General features: G+C 39.4%; 1 protein-coding gene across 2 annotated transcripts in view; it reads left to right on the top strand.

Annotated features, from left to right (window-relative positions):
- The window catches only part of MAP9 (microtubule associated protein 9), a 50,239-nt gene extending 31,727 nt beyond the window's left edge, over positions 1 to 18,512 (top strand). For both annotated transcript variants that reach the window (XM_070768948.1, XM_019978080.2), the window contains exon 14: positions 13,290 to 18,512. In XM_070768948.1, the coding sequence (XP_070625049.1) occupies positions 13,290 to 13,412 (123 nt within the window). In that variant the 3' untranslated portion in view covers positions 13,413 to 18,512. The remainder of the gene's footprint in view (positions 1 to 13,289) is intronic.
- Positions 18,513 to 22,774: the final 4,262 nt, after the last annotated feature.

Consider the following 22,774-nt stretch of genomic DNA (forward strand, 5'->3'; position numbering starts at 1 on the left):
AATGGTTCTATGAAGAACTACAAGACCTTTTAGAACTAACACCCAAAAAAGATGTCCTTTTCATTATAGGGAACTGGAATGCAAAAGTAGGAAGTCAAGAAACACCTGGAGTAACAGGCAGATTTGGCCTTGGAATACAGAATGAAGCAGGGCAAAGACTAATAGAGTTTTGCCAAGAAAATGAACTGGTCATAGCAAACACCCTCTTCTAAGAACACAAGTGAAGACTCTACACATGGACATCACCAGATGGTCAACACTGAAATCAGGTTGATTATATTCTTTGAAGCCAAAGATGGAGAAGCTCTATACAGTCAACAAAAACAAGACCAGGAGCTGACTGTGGCTCAGACCATGAACTCCTTATTGCCAAATTCAGAATGAAATTGAGGAAAATAGGGAAAACCACTAGACCATTCAGGTATGACATAAATCAAATCCCTTATGATAATACAGTGAAAGTGAGAAATAGATTTAAGGGCCTGGATCTGATAGATAGACTGCCTGATGAACTATGGAATGAGGTTTGTGACATTGTACAGGAGACAGGGATCAAGACCATCCCCATGGAAAAGAAATGCAAAAAAGCAAAATGGCTGTCTGGGGAGACCTTACAAATAGCTGTGAAAAGAAGAGAAGTGAAAAGCAAAGGAGAAAAGGAAAGATATAAGCATCTGAATGCAGAGTTCCAAAGAATAGCAAGAAGAGATAAGAAAGCCTTCCTCAGCGATCAATGCAAAGAAATAGAGGAAAACAACAGAATGGGAAAGACTAGAGATCTCTTCAAGAAAATTAGAGATACCAAGGGAACATTTCATGCAAAGATGGGCTCGATCAAGGACAGAAATGGTATGGACCTAACAGAAGCAGAAGATATTAAGAAGAGGTAGCAAGAATACACAGAAGAACTGTACAAAAAAGGTCTTCACGACCCAGATAATTACGATGGTGTGATCAGTCACCTAGAGCCAGACATCCTGGAATGTGAAGTCAAGTGGGCCTTAAAAAGCATCACTATGAACAAAGCTAGTGGAGGTAATGGATTTCCAGTTGAGCTATTTCAAATCCTGAAAGATGATGCTGTGAACGTGCTGCACTCAATATGCCAGCAAATTTGGAAAACTCAGCAGTGGCCACAGGACTGGAAAAGGTCAGTTTTCATTCCAATCCTGAAAAAGGCAATGCCAAAGAATGCTCAAACTACCGCACAATTGCACTCATCTCACACTAGTAAAATAATGCTCAAAATTCTCCAACCAGGCTTCAGCAATATGTGAACTGTGAACTTCCTGATGTTCAAGCTGGTTTTAGAAAATGCAGAGGAACCAGACATCAAATTGCCAACATCTGCTGAATCATGAAAAAGCAAGAGAGTTCCAGAAAAACATCTATTTCTGCTTTATTGACTATGCCAAAGCCTTTGACTGTGTAGATCACAATAAACTGTGGAAAATTCTGAAAGAGATGGGAATACCAGACCGCCTGACCTGCCTCTTGAGAAATCTGTAGGTGGGTCAGGAAGCAACAGAACTGGACATGGAACAACAGACTGGTTCCAAATAGGAAAAGGAATACGTCAAGGCTGTATATTGTCACCCTGCTTATTTAACTTCTATGTAGATTACATCATGAGAAACACTGGACTGGAAGAAACACACACTGGAATCAAGATTGTCAGGAGAAATCTCAATAACCTCAGATATGCAGATGACACCACCCTTATGGCAGAAAGTGAAGAGGAACTCAAAAGCCTCTTGATGAAAGTGAAAAGTGGAGAGTGAAAAAGTTGGCTTAAAGTTCAACATTCAGAAAACAAAGATCATGGCATCCGGTCCTATCACTTCATGGGAAATAGATAGGGAAACAGTGTCAGACTTTATTTTTGGGGGCTCCAAAATCACTGCAGATGGTGATTGCAGCCATGAAATTAAAGACGCTTACTCGTTGGAAGGAAAGTTATGTCCAACCTAGATAGCATATTCAAAAGCAGAGACATCACTTTGCCAACAAAGGTTCGTCTAGTCAAGGCTATGGTTTTTCCTGTGGTCATGTATGGATGTGAGAGTTGGACTGTGAAGAAGGCTGAGTGCCAAAGAATTGATGCTTTTGAACTGTGGTGTTGCAGAAGACTCTTGTGAGTCCCTTGGACTGCAAGGAGATCCAACCAGTCCATTCTGAAGGAGATCAGCCCTGGGATTTCTTTGGAAGAAATGATGCTAAAGCTGAAACTCCAGTACTTTGGCCACCTCACGTGAAGAGTTGACTCATTGGAAAAGACTCTGATGCTGGGAGGGATTGGGGGCAGGAGAAGAAGGGGATGACAGAGAATGAGATGGCTGGATGGCGTCACTGACTCGATGGACGTGAGTCTGGGTGAACTCCAGGAGTTTGTGATGGACAGGGAGGCCCGGCGTGCTGTGATTCATGGGGTCGCAAAGAGTCGGACATGACTGAGCAACTGAACTGAACTGAACTGAATTGAACATATCAAAATTTTGATGTACAACCTAGCTTGTGGAGTGAGCATTTGATGGCTCACTGTTTTAGGTGAAAATTGTAGTCAAAGATCAAGTAAGATGCTTCATGCTGGTTCCCATATTAACTGATGTGCTTAGTGTGTCCTTAGTTGCTCAGTCATGCCCGACTCTTTGTGACCACATGGACTGCAGCCAGCCAGGCTCCTCTGTCCACGGAGATTCTCCTGGCAAGAATACTGGAGTAGGTTGCCATGTCCTCCTGCAGGGGATCTTCCCAACCCAGGGATCAAACCCAGGTCTCCCACACTGTGGATTATTTACCATCTGAAAAACCAGGGAATTCCATATTAATTCATCAGTTCAGTTCAGTTCAGTCTCTCATGTCCAACTCTTTCTGACCCCCTGAATTGCAGCACGCCATCACCAACCCCCGGAGTTAACTCAAACTCACGTCCATTGAGTCGGTGATGCCATCTAGCCATCTCATCCTCTGTCGTCCCCTTCTCCTCCTGCCCGCAGTCCCTCCTAGCATCAGGGTCTTTTCCAGTGAGTCAACTCTTCACATGAGGTGGCCAAAGTATTGGAGTTCGTTACCTTTAATAAAACAATAAAGCAAAAGATTCATTCTCCAACAAACAATGACAGAAGAACTTTAACAAGCCTCTTTTAATTATTACTCGAGATAACATCAGTTTATCTTAATTGATATTAAGGTTGATACTTAATTGCCCTTTTCCTGCCCTGACTTTTTAGCATCTGCTGGTAAACTCAAAGTTGCTTCAAGTTCCTCTTCCTCCCCATGTTAAATGGAATGGATAAAGAGGTTGGTTTAGTCAGTTTCTAAGAACACAGCATGGTCACTGTTTTTCCCTCACCTAGCTAAGTGGGCCTCCCACTCTCTAAAGTATTAAGATGATTGACAGTGGTCCAATTACACCTTTTATTTTCTCAATTAGTATTCTGAAAGGAGATTCTTTACTAGGAGTAGGAAGGATGCAAACATTCTCATGCAGAAGAGCAAAATGTTAAAACAAAAATAAGTCTCTTTTTTTCTTTTGTTGTATGTGAATAATTGCATGCTAATGGACCCTTGTATTAACATATTCTTCTTGTGACATTTTCAATTCCTTTTATGTACTGATAAAAGAAGCATCAGTTCAGTTCAGTTCAGTTCAGTCGCTCAGTTGTGTCTGACTCTTTGTGACCTCATGAATCACAGCATGCCAGGCCTCCCTGTCCATCACCAACTCCCGGAATTCACCCAAACTCATGTCCATCGAGTCGGTGATGCCATCCAGCCATCTCATCCTCTATCATCCTCTTCTCCTCCTGCCCCCAATCCCTCCCAGAATCTGGGTCTTTTCCAATGAGTCAACTCTTCATGTGAGGTGGTCAGAGTATTGGAGTTTCAGCTTCAGCATCAGTCCTTCAATGAACACCCAAGACTGATCTCCTTCAGAATGGACTGGTTGGATCTCCTTGCAGTCCAAGGGACTTGCAAGAGTCTTCTGCAACACCATGGTTCAAAAGCATCAATTCTTCAGTGCTCAGCTTTCTTCACAGTCCAACTCTCACATCCATACATGACCACTGGAAAAATCACAGCCTTGACTAGACGGACCTTTGGTGGCAAAGTAATGTCTCTGCTTTTTAATATGCTATCTAGCTTGGGTATAACTTTCCTTTCATGGAATAAGCATCTTTTAGTTTCATGGCTGCAAAGAAGCATAGACAACTAATAATTTACCAAACTGCCACTCCTCCCAAGCCATTCAGCAGAGATTGTCAAAGGGTTCCCTGATACCACTGCTCTTTGGAATACAAGGAAACTGCTTTATAGTTTTAGCATAGACTTAAAGAAACAGACAGTCAAGGCTGCAGGATGAAAATACCAAATGCTATTAACATTTCAGCTATTCCTATATCACTTTGGATTTTATATTAATTCTCAAATTCACAGTCATTTCTTGGAAGAGAGTATAGCAGGGAAACCAAATGGTTCTAAAATTCACCTGATATAATAAAAATGTGAGACTATGGAAGATAAATTTTCAAAATAATGTGAAACAGGATTATATCAATCACACAATGAACTTACCATTTCACTCACCTATGAATCCACATTCTTCTACCTTCCTGGATTATTCCCATCAAGTCTCAGTATATATAATCTTAAATAAAAATAAACTTTTTAAATTCTTCATTTCTCTCCAGCTATAATTCCATATTTCATTACTCTTTTTTATAGCTAAACTTCTGGAAAGTTTGTTTATACTTCCTTAGTTCTTCATATTCTTTCCATCCTTAATAAACTCCAATCTTAACCCTTTCCCAGAACTCCATTTTGAGAGTTATGATTTTGCCAGACCATTTAACCTATAGGATGTATTCTTTTCTGCCCCATATCCTAGACCTCTGGGCATTCTGCATACTCAGTTTCTCCTTCCATTTATAACTGTCTCCTCCTCTGTTGCCCTGGTCCCCCGTTTACCTCTCAACTCTCTGTCTTCCTTCTCCAAATCACCAGTTGACAGCTCTTTTTTTTTTTTTTTTAACTTGTGTTCTAAATGTTACAATGACCTGCCACAGTAGATAGAAGATCTTACACATTCACCGTGTCATTCTCATTGGGGACCCTCTCCCATCCCTGCCAGGCTGTGTTCACACTGGCACTCTATTCACCCATCTTCTCCTTGTGTGAGAGTCTCATGCAGATGCCTCTCCTCAGTGCACGTCACCAGTGTCTCCTCTTACCCATCACATCTCACTGAAAGCGAATGCCTGCATCCACTTTTCTTTGAAAGTAAGAATTTCCTTTTATTTTTTTTATCAGTCACAACAGCTTATTTATAAATTTCATAAAATTTCACACAATTTGGAATTATCTGTTGTTTATGTACTTGTTTATTAACCATCTATTTTGAAAATTCCCTAATGGACAGGGACAGTAATTTATGTGTTTCGATTTTATAATCACTTCATGCATGGCTTCTTGTATACTACTTGACCATGGTAAAGTCTTGGTGCTTAACAGAATGAAAGAGCATACAGTAGCCAAGAAATTAAAAGATGGTTGCTCCTTGAAAGAAAAATTATGACAAACCTAGAGAGCATATTAAAAAGCAGAAACATCATTTTGCCAACAAAGATCCATATGAGTTGGACCATAAAGAAGACTGAGCGGTGAAGAATTGATGCATTCAAACTGTGGTTTTGGTGGAGACTCTGGAGAGTCCCTTAGTCTGTGAAGAGATGCAACCAGTCAATCCTAAAGGAAATAAATCCTGAAATTTCTTTAGAAGGACTGATGCTGAAGCTGAAGCTCCAGTACTTTGACCAGCTGATGCGAAGAGCTGACTCATTGGAAAAGACCCTGATGCTGGGAAAGATTGAAGGCGGGAGGAGAAAGGGATGACAGAGGATGAAATGGTTGGATGGCATCGACTACTCAATGGACATGAGGTTGAGCAAACTCTGGGAGATGGCGAAGGACAGGGAAGCCTGGCGTGCTGCAGTCCATGGGGTCGCAAAGAATCAGAAATGACTAAACAACTGAACAACAGCAGCAACAAGGAGAATAATAGACCATGGACTCCTCAGAACCTGTTACCTGTAAGGATGTACTATATAATAAAGTAACACAAATTAATGGATGTGAGACAGTAACAATTGGCATTATTCATGACATTTGGACATAAAGTCACTTCAAACAATTCTTTATTATAATACATACTTCAAAAGACTCAAGCATTAAGCTGGCTTCCTCAGTGGCTCAGCGGTAATGAATCTGCCTACAGTTCAGAGAATGCGCGTTCAATCTCTGGGTTGGCAAGATCCCCTGGAGAAGGAAATAGCAAAACAGTCCTTTATTCTTGCCTGAGAAGTCCCATGGACATGTAGCATGGCAGGCTGCAGTCCATGAGGTTTGCAAGGAGTTGGACACGACTTAATGATTAAAAAACAACAGTAAAATTCCAAACAATACGATACATAATAATACAAAATAAAAAGTAAGTATACATCAGGGGCAGTGGCTGTGCTTTGCTGGAACAGCCGTGAAGAGATACCCCATGTCCAAGGTAAGAGAAACCCAAGTAAGATGGTAGGCGTTGACAGAGGGCATCAGAGGGCAGACAGACTGAAAGCACAATCACAGACAACTAGCCAATCTGATCACACTGACCACAGCTTATCTAACTCAGTGAAACTAAGCCATGCCATGTGGGGCCACCCAAGATGGATGGGTCATGGTGGAGAGGTCTGACAGAATGTGGTCCACTGGAGAAGGGAATGGCAAACCACTTCAATATTCTTGCCTTGAAAACCCCATGAATAGTATGAGAAGACAAAAAGAAAGGACACTGAAAGATGAACTCCCCAGGTCAGTAGGTGCCCAATATGCTACTGGAGATCAGTGGAGAAATATCTCCCAGAAAGAATGAAGGAATGGAGCCAAAGTAAAAACAATACCCAGTTATGGATGTGACTGGTGATAGAAGCAAGGTCCAATGCTGTAAAGAGCAATATTGCATAGGAACCTGGAATGTTAGGTCCATGATTCAAGGCAAATTGGAAGTGGTCAAACAGGAGATGGCAAGAGTGAACGTCAACATTCTAGGAATCAGCAAACTAAAATGCACTGGAATGGGTGAATTTAACTCAGATGACCCTATATCTACTACTGTGGGCAAAAATCCCTGAGAAGAAATGGAGTAGCCATCATAGTCAACAAAAGAGTCTGAAATGCAGTACTTGGATGCAATCTCAAAAACGACAGAATGATCTCTGCTCATTTCCAAGGCAAACCGTTCAGTATCGTGGTAATCCAAGTCTATGCCTCGACCAGTAATGCTGAAGAAGCTGAAGTTGAATGGTTCTATGAATACCTACAAGACCTTTTAGAACTAACACCCAAAAAAGATGTCCTTTTCACTATAGGGGACTGGAATCCAAAAGTAGGAAGTCAAGAAACACCTGGAGTAACAGACAAATTTGGCCTTGGAGTACAGAATGAAGCATGGCAAAAACTAATAGAGTTTTGCCAAGAGAATGCACTGGTCAGAGCAAACACCCTCTTCCAACAACACAAGAGAAGACTACATATGGAAATCAGCAGATGATCAACACCAAAATCAGATTAATTATATTCTTTGCAGGCAAAGATGGAGAAGCTCTATACAGTCAGCAAAAAAAAAAAAAAAGCTCTGGCCGGGAGCTGACTATGGCTCAGATCATGAACACCAAATTCAGACTTAAATTGAAGAAAATGGGGAAAACCACTGGACCATTCAGGTATGGCCTAAATCAAATCCCTTATGGTTATACAGTGGAAGTGAGAAATAGATTTAAGGGAATAGATCTGATAGACACACTGCCTGATGAACTATGGACGGAGGTTCGGGACATTGTACAGGAAACAGGGATCAAGATTATCCCCAAGAAAAAGAAATGCAAAAACCAAAATGGCTGTCTGAGGAGGCCTTACAAATAGCTGTGAAAAGAAGAGAAGTGAAAAGCAAAGGAGAAAAGGAAAGATATAAGCATCTGAATGCAGAGTTCCAAAGAATAGCAAGGAGATATAAGAAAGCCTTCCTCAGCGATCAATGCAAAGAAATAGAGGAAAAACAACAGAATGGGAAAGACTAGAGATCTCTTCAAGAAAATTAGAGATACCAAGGGAACGTTTCATGCAAAGATGGGCTCAATAAAGGACAGAAATGGTATGGACCTAACAGAAGCAGAACATATTAAGAGGTGGCAAGAATACACAGAAAAACTGTACAAAAAAGATCTTCATAACCCAGATAATCTCAACGGTGTGATCACCTAGAGCCAGTCATCCTGGAATTTGAAGTCAATTGGGCCTTAGGAAGTATCACTATGAACAAAGCTAGTGTAGGTGATGGAATTCCAGTTGAGCTATTTCAGACCTTAAAAGATGATGCTGTGAAAGTGCTGCACTCAGTGTGTCAGCAAATTTGGAAAACTCAGCAGTGACCACAGGACTGGAAAAAGGTCAGTTTTCATTCCAATCCTGAAGAAAGGCAATGCCAAAGAATGCTCAAACTACTGCATAATTGCACTCATCTCACACACTAGTAAAATAATGCTCAAAATTCTCCAGGGCAGACTTCAGCAATACATGAATCATGAACTTCCAGATGTCCAAGCTGGTTTTAGAAAAGGCAGAGGAACCAGAAATCAAATTGCCAACATTTGCTGGATCATCGAAAAAACAAGAGAGTTCCAAAGAAACATCTATTTCTGTTTTATTGACTATGCCAAAGCCTTTGACTGTGTGGCCACAATAAACTATGGAAAATTTTGAAAGAGATGGGAATACCAGACCACCTGACCTGCCTCTTGAGAAAACTTTATGCAGGTCAAGAAGCAACGGTTAGAACTGGACATGGAACAACAGACTGGTTCTAAATAGGAAAAGGAGTACATCAAAGCTGTATACTGTCACCCTGCTTATTTAACTTCTTTGCAGAGTACATCATGAGAAACGCTTGCCTGGAGGAAGCACAAGCTGGAATCAAGATTGCCAGGAGAAATATCAATAACCTCAGATATGCAGGTGACACCACCCTTATGGCAGAAACTGAAGAGGAACTAAAAAGCCTCTTGATGAAAGTGAATGAGGAGAGTGAAAAAATTGGCTTAAAGCTCAACATTCAGAAAACGAAGATCATGGCATCTGGTCCCATCACTTCATGGGAAATAGATGGGGAAACAGTGGAAACAGTGTCAGACTTTATTTTTCTGGGCTCCTAAATCACTGCAGATGGTGATTGCAGCCATGAAATTAAAAGATGCTTACTCCTTGGAAGGAAAGTTATGGGCAACCTAGACAGCATATAAAAAGCAGAGACATTACTTTGTCCACAAAGGTCCATCTAGTCAAGGCTATGGTTTTTCCAGTAGTCATGTATGGTTGTGAGAGTTGGACTATAAAGAAAGCTGAGTGCCAAAGAATTGATGCTTTTGAACTGTGGTGTTAGAGAAGACTCTTGTGAGTCCCTTGGACTGCAAGGAGATCCAACCAGTCCATCCTAACAGAAATCAGTCCTTGGTGTTCATTGGAAGGACTGATGTTGAAGCTAAAACTCCACTATTTTGGCCACCTTATGCACAGAGCTGACTCTTGAAAAGATCCTGACGTTGGGAAAGATTGAAGGCAGGAGGAGAAGGGGAACCCAGAGGATGAGATGGTTAGATGGCATCACCAACTCAGTGGACATCAGTTTGGGTGGGCTCCTGATGTTGCTGATGGACAGAGAGGCCTGGCGTGCTGCAGTTCATGGGGTTTCAAAGAGTTGGACACGAATGAGCAACTGAATTGACTGCTGATTGATAGGTTGTTGGACGATAATTTTCTACCACTTTGGAAAATAAATCGTTGTCATCCAGCAAATCCGTACATATTCATACCCTACAAACTGGCATTTTCTTTCCTAGGCATGTATATGGAGATTCTTGACTTTCAAGCACAAGGAATCAGACGTTTACAGCAGCATTGTCTTTGTGTGGGAAGAAAACATTAGGACATCATGTCTTCAAGACCAAAATACGTGTGTTGTAAATTGTGATATGTTGATATACTAGGATTCTGTGCCTCACTGAATTAGAACTATGACTCTATATAGATTTATCTTAGAGATAAAATGATAAAGAAGACAGTTGCCAAAGAATATATAGCATGATGCCATTTAGCATTGATTTAAAATTGATGCTTTCAAATTGTGTTGCTGGAGAAGACTCTTGAGACTCCAACAGTAACACCTTTTTGCATAAATTTTAAAAATCTGCCAAAAACTTGTTATTTGGGATGAATGCATGCGTGATAAAGGTATTAAGAGATGTACTGCAACTATAGCACTACATTCAGAGTAATGGTTAGGTCTGGAGGGTAGAGAAAAAACAAGTGCAGTGAGAGAAAGGATACAAGGGCTGCACAAGTATTGATCATGTTTTATTTCAAAAGGCAGGTAGTGAGTGTACAGATTTTAACTGTATTACTCTTTAAAGTTGTCTATGGTTGAAATATTAATTTTTTTAAAAAAATTAAGGACTAAAAATAATATAGATAAAATGCTACAAGGATAATATGCATTACACGAAAATATGAAAATTGCTAAAAATTGTAAACACTGATACCCATGCAGTTAGATGAGCAAATAATTGCACAAAAAATTCACAAGAAGACTAAACAAGTGAAAAGATGCTCAAGCTCAATAATAAGCAAAGAAATATGAGCCTCAATATTCAAATATCTGTAAACACTGAAGTATCTTCTGCTGCCATCACATACTCAACCTTTGCATCTAGTAATTTATTTCTGAGACTCTGTTTTCCAAAAGTCATCACTAACTTCTGACAATTATTCTCTTTGAATTATGGAATTACAGGTCTTTTTCTTCCTATTTTACATAATTCTTTTAAAATATTATCACTTTTAATATTTAAAAAAATTAAGTGGTGTGCTAATACCTGTTGATAGTATACTTATAAATCAGCAACATTCCCTAGCTGCTATTGCTGTCTAACCAATTAAGGGATTTCCAGAAATACATGATATGCAGATGATACCACCCTTATGGCTAAAAACGAAGAACTAAACAGTGTGCTGATGAAAGTGAAAGAGGAGAGTGCAAAAGTTGGCTTAAAGTTCAACATTCAAGAAACTAAGATCATGGCATCTTGTCCCATCACTTCATGGCAAATACATGGGGAAACAACGGAAACAGTGAGAAACTTTATTTTCTTGGTCTCCAAAATCACTGCAGATGGTGACTGCAGCCATGAAATTAAAAGATGCTTGTTCCTTGGAAGAAAAGCTATGACCAATATAGACAGCATATTAAAAAGCAGAGACATTATTTTGCAGATAAAGGTCTGTATAGTCAAAGCTATGGTTTTTCCAGTAGTCATGTATGGATGTGAGTTGGACTATAAAGAAAGCTGAGTGCCAAAAAAATTAATGCTTTTGAACTGTGTTGGAGAAAACTCTTGAGAGTCCCTTGGACTGCAAGGAAATCAAATCAGTCAATCCTAAAGGAAATCAGTCCTGAATAGTCATTGGAAGGACAGATGCTTAAGCTGAAGCTCCAGTACTTTGGCCACCTGATGTGAAGTTCTGACTCATTGGAAACGACCTTCACTCTGAGAAAGATGGAAGGCAGGAGGAGAAGGGGATGACAGAGGATGAGATGGTTGGATGGTATCACTGACTGGATGGACATGAATTTGGGCAAGCTCCAGAAGTTGGTGATGGAAAGGGAAGCCTGGCATGGGGTTGCAAAAAGTCAGACATGAATGAGCAACTAAACTGAACTGAGAAAAACATTTATTTCTGTTTCATTGACTCTGCTAAATCCTTTGACTGTGTGGATCACTACAAACTGTGGAAAATTCTTCAAGGGATGGGAATACCAGACCACCTTACCTGTCTCCTGAGAAATCTGTATGTAGATCAAAAAGCAACAGTTAGAACCAGACATGGAACAACGGACTCAAAATTGGGAATGGAGTACATCAAGGCTATATATTGTCACCCACCTATTGTACTTCTATGCAGAGGACATCATGCAAAATGCCAGGCTGATGACTCACAAGCTGGAATCAAGATTACTGGGAGAAACATCAACAACCTTAGATATGCAGATGATACCACTCTAATGGCAGAAAGCAAAGAGGAACTAAAGAGTCTCTTGATGAGGGTGAAAGAGGAGAGTGAAAAGGCTGGCTTAAAACTCAACATTCAAAAAACTAAAATCATGTCATTCTGGTCCCATCACTTCATGGCAAATAGATGGGGAGAAAGTGGAACCAGTAACAGACTTTGTTTTCATGGACTTCAAAGTCACTGGATAGTGACTGCAACCATGAAATTAAAAGATGCTTTCTCCTTGGAAGAAAATCTATGGCTAAGCTAAGCTAAGTCACTTCAGTCATGTCCAACTCTGTGTGACCCCATAGACAGCATCCCACTAGGCTCCCCCATCCCTGGGATTCTCCAGGCAAGAACACTGGAGTGGGTTGCCATTTTCTTCTCCAATGCATGAAAGTGAAAAGTGAAAGTGAAGTCCCTCCATCGTGTCTGACTCTTAGCGACCCCCTGGACTGCAGCCTACCAGGCTCCTCCACCCATGGGATTTTCCAGGCAAGAGTACTGGAGTGGGGTGCCATTGCCTTCTCCGTGGCAAACCTAGACAGCATATTAAAAAACAGAGACATCACTTTGCCAACCAAGGTCCAAATAGTCAAAGCTATGATTTTTCCAGTAGTCATGTATGGATGTGAGAGTTGGACCATAAAAAAGACTGAACACTGAGCAATTGATGCTTTCAAATCGTGGTGCCAGAGAAGACTTTTCAGAGTCCCTTGAACAGCAAGAAGATCAAATCCTAAAGGAAATCATCCCTGAATATTTATTAGAAGGATTGATGCTGAAACTGAAGCTCCAGTACTTTGACTACCTGATTCAAAGAGCCAATTCATTGGAAAAGACCCTGACGCTGGGAAAGATTGAGGGCAAGGAAAGAAGAGGGCTGCATAGGATGAGATGGTTAGATAGCATCACCAACTCAATGGACATGAGTTTGAGCAAACTCCAGAAGATACTGAAGGACAGGGAAACCTGGCATGCTGCAGTACATGGGGTTGAAAAGAATCAGACATGACTTAACAAAGCTAACAAATGACATTTAAATACCTTATAATGATTATTTTGTTCTTGAGCAAGCAACTTGATTTTAAAATAATGGTCATATTTGTATATAAATTTATAGTTTTTTCTTTTCTCTTTAGGAAAAAAAAGAAAGGAAGGAAAGAATTGAACGAAAACAAAAGAAACACCATCCCTTTCTTGAAAATGAGACACTTCCTCCATGGAGCCCTCCAAGTAGAACTGTGTTCTCAAAAGTGTTTTGATAATTCTGAAAACTAAGATCATGGCATCTGGCCCCATCACTTCATGGCAAATAGATGGGGAAACGATGGAAACAGTGACAGGCTTTATTTTGGGGGGCTCCAAAATCACTGCAGATGGTGACTGCAGCCATGAAAGTAAAAGACACTTGCTCCTTGGAAGAAAAGCTATGACCAACCTAGACAGCTATGACCAACCTAGACAGCATATTAAAAAGTAGTGACATTACTTTGTCAACAAAGGTCTGGCTAGTCTAAGTTATGGTTTTTCCAGTAGTCATGTATGGATGTGAGAGTCAGACTATAAAGAAAGCTGAGCACCAAAGAATTGCGTTTGAACTGTGGTATTGGAAAAGACTCTTGAGAGTCTCTTGGACAGCAAGGAGATCCACCCAGTCCATCCTAAAGGAAATCAGTCCTGAATATTCATTGGAATGACTGATGCTGAAGCTGAAACTCCAATACTTTGGCCACCTGATGCAAAAAACTGACTCATTTGAAAAGACCTGGATTCTTGGAAAGATTGAAGGCAGGAGGAGAAGGGGACCACAGAGGATGAGATGGTTGGATGGCATCACCAACTCAATGGACATGAGTTTGAGTAAACTCCGGGAGTTGGTGATAGACAAACAGGCCTGGCGTGCTGCAGTCCATGGGGGTGGCAAAGAGTCAGAGACTCTGACTGAGTGACTGAACTGAACTGAACTGATTCTTGCCTTATTTAGTTATTTATCAGTTCAACTATTTTAGCCAAACTAACTTTAAAGCTATTCATTCAGTTATTTATTGTTAGAAGAGTCTGTTTTAATTAATGCTGATCATTTCTGCTGACAATGAAAAAGATGCTTTGGAGTTTACTCAGTGAAAGCAATGAAGGTATTTTTATCTCTAGATGTGTGTGTGTGCTTGCGTCTCAGTTGCATCTGACTGACCTTTTTCAACCCCATGGGCTGTATCCCGCCAGGTTCCTCTGTCCATGGGATTTTCCAGGCAAGAGTACTGAAGTGGGTTGTCATTTCCTTCTCTAGGGGATCTTCCTGACCCAGGAATCAAACCCACGTCTCTTGTGTCTCCTGCATTGGCAGGCAGATTACTACTGTGCCATCTGGTAAATTGCCAAAAATGAAGAGCTAATAATCAGATTGCTTTTAACCATTGAAATATATAACCCTTTATCATGTCCTGATAATTCTTACAGTCTGATGATCCATGATGACTTGCACTAACCTGTGCATGTTATTTAAGTGTGTTTATTCCCCAATATCAAAAGAAAATCATCTAGTACCTTAATCATAGAAATAATTAAATTTCTGAATGATTGACTGCACATCTAGATTCACGTTTTAAAATGAATGATTACCGCGGTGTACATATACTATTTCTTCTAAAACTAGCCTTTAGCTCAAAGTAGTTGCATTTACACTGTACAACTTAGAATTTTGGTCAGCTGAGGCAGTAGTTACAGTAGAATCATTCAAATCATCAAGGAATTTTATTTAAGAATGTTACCTTATGTTTTAATATGAGTGTACTTTATCTGTTCCTGCTAAAATGACAATCATAGGCACTTTATGAGTAGACCTCTAAACTATATCTCCTAAATTTTATCTCACTTTATCATTTCATTGATATCAAAAGATGTCCATTTCATAGTAGTGGTATACGTTAGTTATGGAAATTTCACAAGAGTCCAGGGTCATTATAACTGTTATTTTCTAGACTAAGGCCATAAAAATGATAGACAATTTTTGTCCTCTTAGCTAATCTAGAATCATATAACTTAAATTTAGAAGAAATTATGAAAAGATAATTTGTAGAAAATGTCCAAAGTATGTATTTATTTGATCTCTGCATGTCCTCATTAATCGTACTCATACTTGTCATCTAGTTTATCACAGACCAAGTGTATGCTCTGAGTTGAAACACTGCTTTAACCAGTGAGGCAATGCAGTAGTAGATGAGAGTAAAATTACTGTTTATTAAGCATCTGTTGTATACTCTCTACTAGATCTTTACAAGTATTATTTTTTTGTCTTTACAACAGCTATTCAGAGTATATGTTATTATCTTCATTTTGCAGATAAAAGTACTGAGATAGAAATCAATCAAAAATGTAAAAAAGGAATTTATAATATTTGAGTTAGTTCAAATGCCCATGTCTATTAACTGAATGTCAGAATACCCAGTCGATTAAGAAACTTAGACTTTGAGACAGTTATTCAGGAGGTTTCACACTCTGAGGATTAGCCTGCTTGCTTCAGTGGATGTGCAAAGTAGGAAAAATGTCATGCATATCTCTGTAAGATCACATCAGTGCTACAGATTTTAAAAAATAAATCATAAATAAAACAGAATAGATTAAGTATGTATTGTATTGAATTAGCTATTTAGAGCTTAAAAGATATTTGCAAATTCCATGGAGGTAAAGAAAAATAGAAAAAAGTACATCTACTTTTATGGCTGAGATCTTCACTATGTGTGTGATAGATTTCACATGAAATATTTTCTTCAGCATCCTGACCATTTTCTTCTAATTTATCATGCTTAGTGAATTAATAGTTATCACATTATAGTTAATTAACAAAGCATAAGGAAAGGCTTAATAAGTAAGTGTTCATTGTTTTCATTTACTTCTTATGCTGAGCCGTGTGTTTCCCCATCTCATGTTTGTGACAAGATTAACATGGATGGGGCTGATAATGGTAAGTTAACATTGCACATGACTGATGTACAAGAATAAATCTCTGCTTCCCTGGACAGCCTAGTTGTAGCACTCAAAAGAAAATATAGAGATGACCTGCATTTGGGACTTCTAAAAAGAAATCTAAATAGTAATTCCATAGCATTCTTGTGAGGTAAATGAAAAGGGAAACTGAGGTGTTGTCAAAGACCCAACAAGTCATTTCTCTCAAATAGAATTTTCATCTTACTATGCTAAATAAAATATTATTTCCTGTTTACAGCAAGCTGTACTGATTGAATGGTCTAACAGAATGAAATAACCTCTTCTCCTGTAGCAGAAATAAACCTTAGTTCTGAGAGCTGAGTGAATTTACTTTTTGAGGTCCGAAGAGACAAATCAAGCCTGATAATATTCTCTGGAAGATGTTTATCTTTTTAAGGCATATGATTTCCGTGTATTTCTTTTAAAATGATCAGATATCAATATCATTAACATTTATTAAGTTTTTCTTAAAATACGTGTGTGCTCAATCATGTCCAACTCTTTGCAACCCCAGGAGCCTGGCAGACTCCTCTGTCCGTGGTATTTTCCAGGCAAGAATACTGGAGTGGGTTGCCATTTCCTTCTCTTCCAGGAAATCTTCCTCACCCAGAGACTGAACTGGCTGTCTCCTGTTTCTTCTGCCTTGGCAGGTGGATTCTTTACCACTGCACCACCTGGGAATATGAGGGAATATTAATTCAAATTAAAAACACTAAAACCCTACAGATTTTCAGATTAAACTTCTACTTTTGTAAACTGTATTGAGTACTTGAAAAATGCTGACACTTTCAAGTAAAGAGCAATTTAATGAATATTTTAAAACATTACTGATAACAATTTCCCTAGAAATTTTAATGATAGTAAAAGATAAAATTTTATTCAGAACTGAAGTTTCATAATAACCAAGGAAACTGTGCTAAGTCACTTCAGTTGTGTCTGACTCTTTGTGACCCTATGACTGTAGCCCACCAGGCTCCTCTGCCCATGGGATTCTCCAAGCAAGAATACTGGAATGGGTTGCCATTTCCTTCTCCAGGGGATCTTCCTGATCCAGGGAGTCGAATCCAAGTTTCCTATGTCTCCTTCATTGGCAGGCAGGTTCTTTACCACTAGCGCCACCATTTTATTCAGAATCAAAGTTCATAATAACCAAGAAAATTAGTGTTACATAAATAAAAAGAAATGATATGGCATGTTAGATCAGGAAGAGGTTAAAATTTTCTTAATGTAAGAAAATAAGAACTAGGGCTTCACTGGTGGCTCAGTGGTAAAGAATCTGCCTGCCAGAGGAGCATACACAGGTTTGATCCACATTCCAGGAAGATCCCACAAGCCTCGGAATAACAAAACCTGTGCCCAACAACTCCTGAGCCTGTGTTCTAGGGCCCTGGAGCCGCAACTGCTGAGCCCATATACTGCAACTGTGGACATCTGTGCAACCTAAAACCTGTGCTCCGCAACAGGAGAGGCCACTTCAGTGAGAAGCCCAGACAACACAGCTAAAGAGAGCAGCCTCACTCGCTGCAGGTATGGACAGAGAAAGGTCCGTGAGGCAATGAAGACCCAGCACAGCCAAAAACAAATACATAAATAAAATTATAAAGAAAAAGAAAGTAAGAATTGTTCGGGGATAGCAGTATTCCAATGATTTGTATTGCACCACATTTTGAAAATGTGAGTAGTTCATTTACTGTTTTAAATAGTGTTGAAACTGATGTTTTTCACTGTTGCCAAAGCAGTAGCTGTTAGTTACATGTCCAAAGTTTGGTACCATAGAGTGATACAACTATGCATCTGAAAGAGATTTTAATAAACCTGGTCCAAATTCTTATTTCTAAGTTAAAGAAACTGATTTCCAAAGCCTTGCACTTGCCTGTTCTCACACAAAGGACCATAAGAAATCTAGAATTACAACTCAGGTATCAGGTTTCCCAGCTGTAGATTGTCCACCATTCTACAGTTTTGATAATCTGCCATTATTAATGTCATTGATTTTTATACTCTCAGATGTGTCCTTGCTCTTCCACAGCCTTCTCCATAACCTCAGATCAGAGCTGTTTGTGCACCTACATTCTCATGGAAAATGTGGGGAAATACTGTAGTTTTTAAAATGCTGAATCATGGGCTAAGATACAGTAGAGAAAAAGAATTTTACAAAATAGGAGAAATTGATATTTCTCAAAATCATTCCCAAGAATAAACTAGTGCAAAGAAACTCACTGTCCTGAATTTAATTTTGACTCTGCTTTCAATAATGCTGTATTAAAAAATATTTAAACCCACATGCCTCCATTCTATGCAAAGCAAAGATACTATCAATTATCCTGCATCCTGGATACACTGGCTACCAGAAATAAAGAATGTTATGTAACATTTAACTGGAGATTTCTCTGAATTCTTTTTATGTTAAAATTTCATGTTATTTGGTTATTTTGAAACATATGTATTACATGTAGTTGTATAATGTTGACGAGTGAACTAAACTCTTCCTAAATGATGTTTTAAGAATTATTTTAGGAGATGTGTTTAATGTCTGATGTTTAGTAGCATAATTTCATATGATGCATTAAAAGTGAATCATTCAACATGTATTTTATTGGGTGATATTTACTGAGTCCAAGTTTCATTTCATAATGATAGGAAATATTGTATTAGTTTTATTTGTGGGCTAAAGGGCTACAAATAAGACCTGGAACTGACTGTGGCTCAGATCACCAGCTCCTTACTGCAAAATTCAGGCTTAAATTGAAGAAAATAGGGAAAAGCAGTAGGCCATTGACGTATGACCTAAATCAAATCCTTTATGATTATACAGTGGAGGTGATGAATAGATCAAAGGATTAGATCTGGTAGACAGAGTGCCTGAAGAACTATCGATGGACATTTATAGCATGTGCAGGAGCCAGTGATCAAAACCATCCCAAAGAAAAATCCAAGAAGTCAAAGTGGTTCTCTGAGAAGTGTTTACAAATAATTGAGGAAAGAAGAGAAGCAAAAGGCAATGGCAAAAGAAAAAGATATGCATAACTGAATTCAGAGTTCCAGAAAATAGCAAGGGGAGATAAGAAGAACTTCTTAAATAAACAATGCAAAGAAATAGAGGAAAACAAAAGAATGGAAAGACTAGAGATCTATTCAAGAAAACTGGAAATAGAAAAGGAACATTTCATGCAAGGATAGGGGTCATAAAGGATAGAAATGGTAAATACCTAACAGAAGGAGAACAAATTAAGAGGTGGCAAGAATGCAGTGAGAACTATACAAGAAAGGTCCTAATGACCCGTATAACCAGTGGTCACTCAACTAGAACCAGACATCCTGGAGTGTGAAGTCAAGTGGGCTTTAGAAAGCATTACTAGGAACAAAGCTAGTGGGGGTGATGAAATTCCAGGTGAGCTATTTTGAATCCTAAAAGATGATTCTCTTAAAGTGCTGCACAAAATATGTCAACAAATTTGGAAAATTCAGCAGTGGCCATAGGATTGGAAATAGTTTTCATTCCAATCCTAAAGAAAGGCAGTGCCAAAGAATGCTCAAACTACCATACAGTTGTGCTAATTTTACATGCTAGGAAGGTTATGCTCAAAATCTTTCAACCTAGGCTTCATCAGTATATGAACTGAGACTATCCAGATGTACAAGCAGGGTTTTTGAAGAGGCAGAGGAACCAGCAGTAAAATTGCCAACATTCATTGGATCATAGAGAAAGCAAGGGAGTTCCAGAAAACTATCTGATTCATTGACTACTCTAAAGCCTTTGACTGTATAGATCACAACATATTGTGGAAAATTCTTAAAGAGATTGAAGTACCAGACCACCTTACCTATCCTGAGAAACCCATGTGCAGGTCTGGAAGCAACAGAACTGGACATGGAACAACTGACTGGTTCCAAGTTGGGAAAGGAAGGTGTCAAGGCTATACATTGTCACCCTGCTTATTTAACTTATATTCAGAGTACATCATGCAGAATGCTGGACTGGATGGACCACAAGATGGAAATGAGAATTGCTGGGAGAAATATCAATAACCTCAGATCTACAGATAATGCCACTCTAATACCAGAAAGTGAAGAGGAACTAAAGTGACTCCTGATGAAGATTCAGAGAGGAGAGTGAAAAAGCTGGCTTAAAACTCAATTTTCAAAAATTCATGGGAAGGACCAATGCTGAAGCTGAAGCTCCAATACTTTGGCCACCTGGTTTGAAGTGCTGACTCACTGGAAAAGACCCTGGGAAAGACTGAAGGCAAAAGCAGAAGGGGACATCAGAGGATGAGACGACTAGAGAGCATCACTGACTCAATGACCATGAATTTTATCAAACTCGGGGAGATAGTGAAGCACAGATGAGCCTGGTGTGCTGCAGCCCATGGGGTCACAAGGCGTCGTACATGACTTAGCAACTGAACAACAATGATAAGATGAAATAATCGTGTGTGCATGAAGCAACTAAATTACTTCAGTCATGGTCAACTCTTTGCAACCCTATGGACTGTAGCCCACCTCCTCTGTCCACAGGAGTCTCCAGGCAGGAAGCCCTTCTCCAGGTGATCTTTCCAACCCAGGGATCGAACCCATATCTCCTTGGCTCCTGAATTGCAGGGGGACTCTTTACCACTAAGCCACTGGGGAAGCCCCTGAAATAATCATATTTTTTTATAAAACTTTATTTAAAAGGACTGAAATTTTGGACATAAAGCTTTTTATTACTTAAAACACTACAGAGATTACAAAGGTAATATAAGTACATAATTATTAGTTCAGTTCAGTTCAGTTAAGTTGCTCACTCATGTCTGACTCTTTGTGACCCCATGAATTGCAACACATCAGGCCTTCCTGTCCATCACCAACTCCTGGAGTTTACTCAAACTCAAGTCCATCGAGTCGGTGATGCCATCCAGCCATCTCATCCTCTGTCATCCCCTTCTCCTCCTGCCCCCAATCCCGCCCAGCATCAGAGTCTTTTCCCATGAGTCAACTCTTCATATGAGGTGGCCAAAATACTGGAGTTGCAGCTTCAGCATCAGTCCTTCCAATGAATACCCAGGACTGATATCCTTTAGGATGGACTGGTTGGATCTCCTTGCAGTCCAAGGGACTCTCAAGAGTTCTCCAACACCACAATTCAAAAGCATCAATTCTTCGGCACTCAGCTTTCTTCTCAGTCCAACTCTCACATCCATACATGACCACTGGAAAAACCATAGCCTTGACTAGACGGACCTTTGTTAGCAAAGTAATATCTCTGCTTTTGAATATGCTATCTAGGCTGGTCATAACTTTCCTTCCAAGGAGTAAGCGTCTTTTAATTTCATGGCTGCAATCACCATCTGCAGTGATTTTGGAGCCCAAAAAAATAAAGTCTGACACTGCTTCCACTGTCTCCCCATCTACTTCCCATGAAGTGATGGGACCAGATGCCATGATCTTAGTTTTCTGAATGTTGAGCTTTAAGCCAAAATTTTCACTCTCCTCTTTCACTTTCATCAAGAGGCTCTTTAGTTCCTCTTCACTTTCTGCCATAAGGGTGGTGTCATCTGCATATCTGAGGTGATTGATATTTCTCCCAGCAATCTTGATTCCAGCTTGTGCTTCTTCCAGCCCAACGTTTCTCATGATGTACTCTGCATATAAGTTAAATAAGCTGGGTGACAATATACAGCCTTGAGGTACTCTTTTTCCTATCTGGAACCAATCAGTTGTTCCATGCTCAGTTCTAACTGTTGCTTCCTGATCTGCATGTAGGTTTCTCAAGAGGCAGGTCAGGAGGTCTGGTATTCCCATCTCTTTCAGAATTTTCCACAGTTTATTGTGATCCACACAGTCAAAGGTTTTGACAAGTCAATAAAGCAGAAATAGATGTTTTTCTGGAACTCTCTCGCTTTTTTGATGATCCATTGGATGTTGGCAGTTTGATCTCTGGTTCCTCTGCCTTTTCTAAAACCAGCTTGAACATCTGGAAGTTCACGGTTCACCTATTGCTGAAGCCTGGCTTGGAGAATTTTGAGCATTACTTTACTAGCGTGTGAGATGAGAGCAATTACATAACTATAAAATGCACATAGCAAAAATCACCCACATTCCATTTCCCGAAGATAATCATAGTTAATATATTATATTTTTTCCAAATTTTATTTTCTAAAGCATTTTCCCACATACATAAAATTAAGCCAAGAGTGAATAAGGTAGAGGTACAGTCCCTCTCTATGTTTTTCTGTATTTCTCTCTCTACCATGCTGCTATATGTCTGTATATATGTGTGTGTGTGTATATATATATATATATATATATTATATAAATTACAATACATGCACATACATGAATATATTCACACTTACATGTTATTATTCTTAAAAAATTATATCAGTCTGCATATGTGGTAACCAGATTTTAAAATATCAGTACATCCAGCAGGTTATGGAACTTAGGATTTAAGACAGTTAATCAGGTTTCATACTCTGAGGATTAACCTTTTGCTGCAGTACATGTACAATATGAGAAAAGTGTTATGGATCATTTTGTAAGATCACATGAGTGCTACAGATAAAGAAATTTCATTGTTGTCATTTAGTTGCTCAGTCTGTCTGACTCTTTGCGACCCTGTGGACTGCAGCACACCAGGCTTCCCTGTCCTTCATGA

This window comes from Bos indicus, chromosome 17, assembly GCF_029378745.1.
Source record: "Bos indicus isolate NIAB-ARS_2022 breed Sahiwal x Tharparkar chromosome 17, NIAB-ARS_B.indTharparkar_mat_pri_1.0, whole genome shotgun sequence".
Classification (NCBI taxonomy): domain Eukaryota; kingdom Metazoa; phylum Chordata; class Mammalia; order Artiodactyla; family Bovidae; genus Bos; species Bos indicus.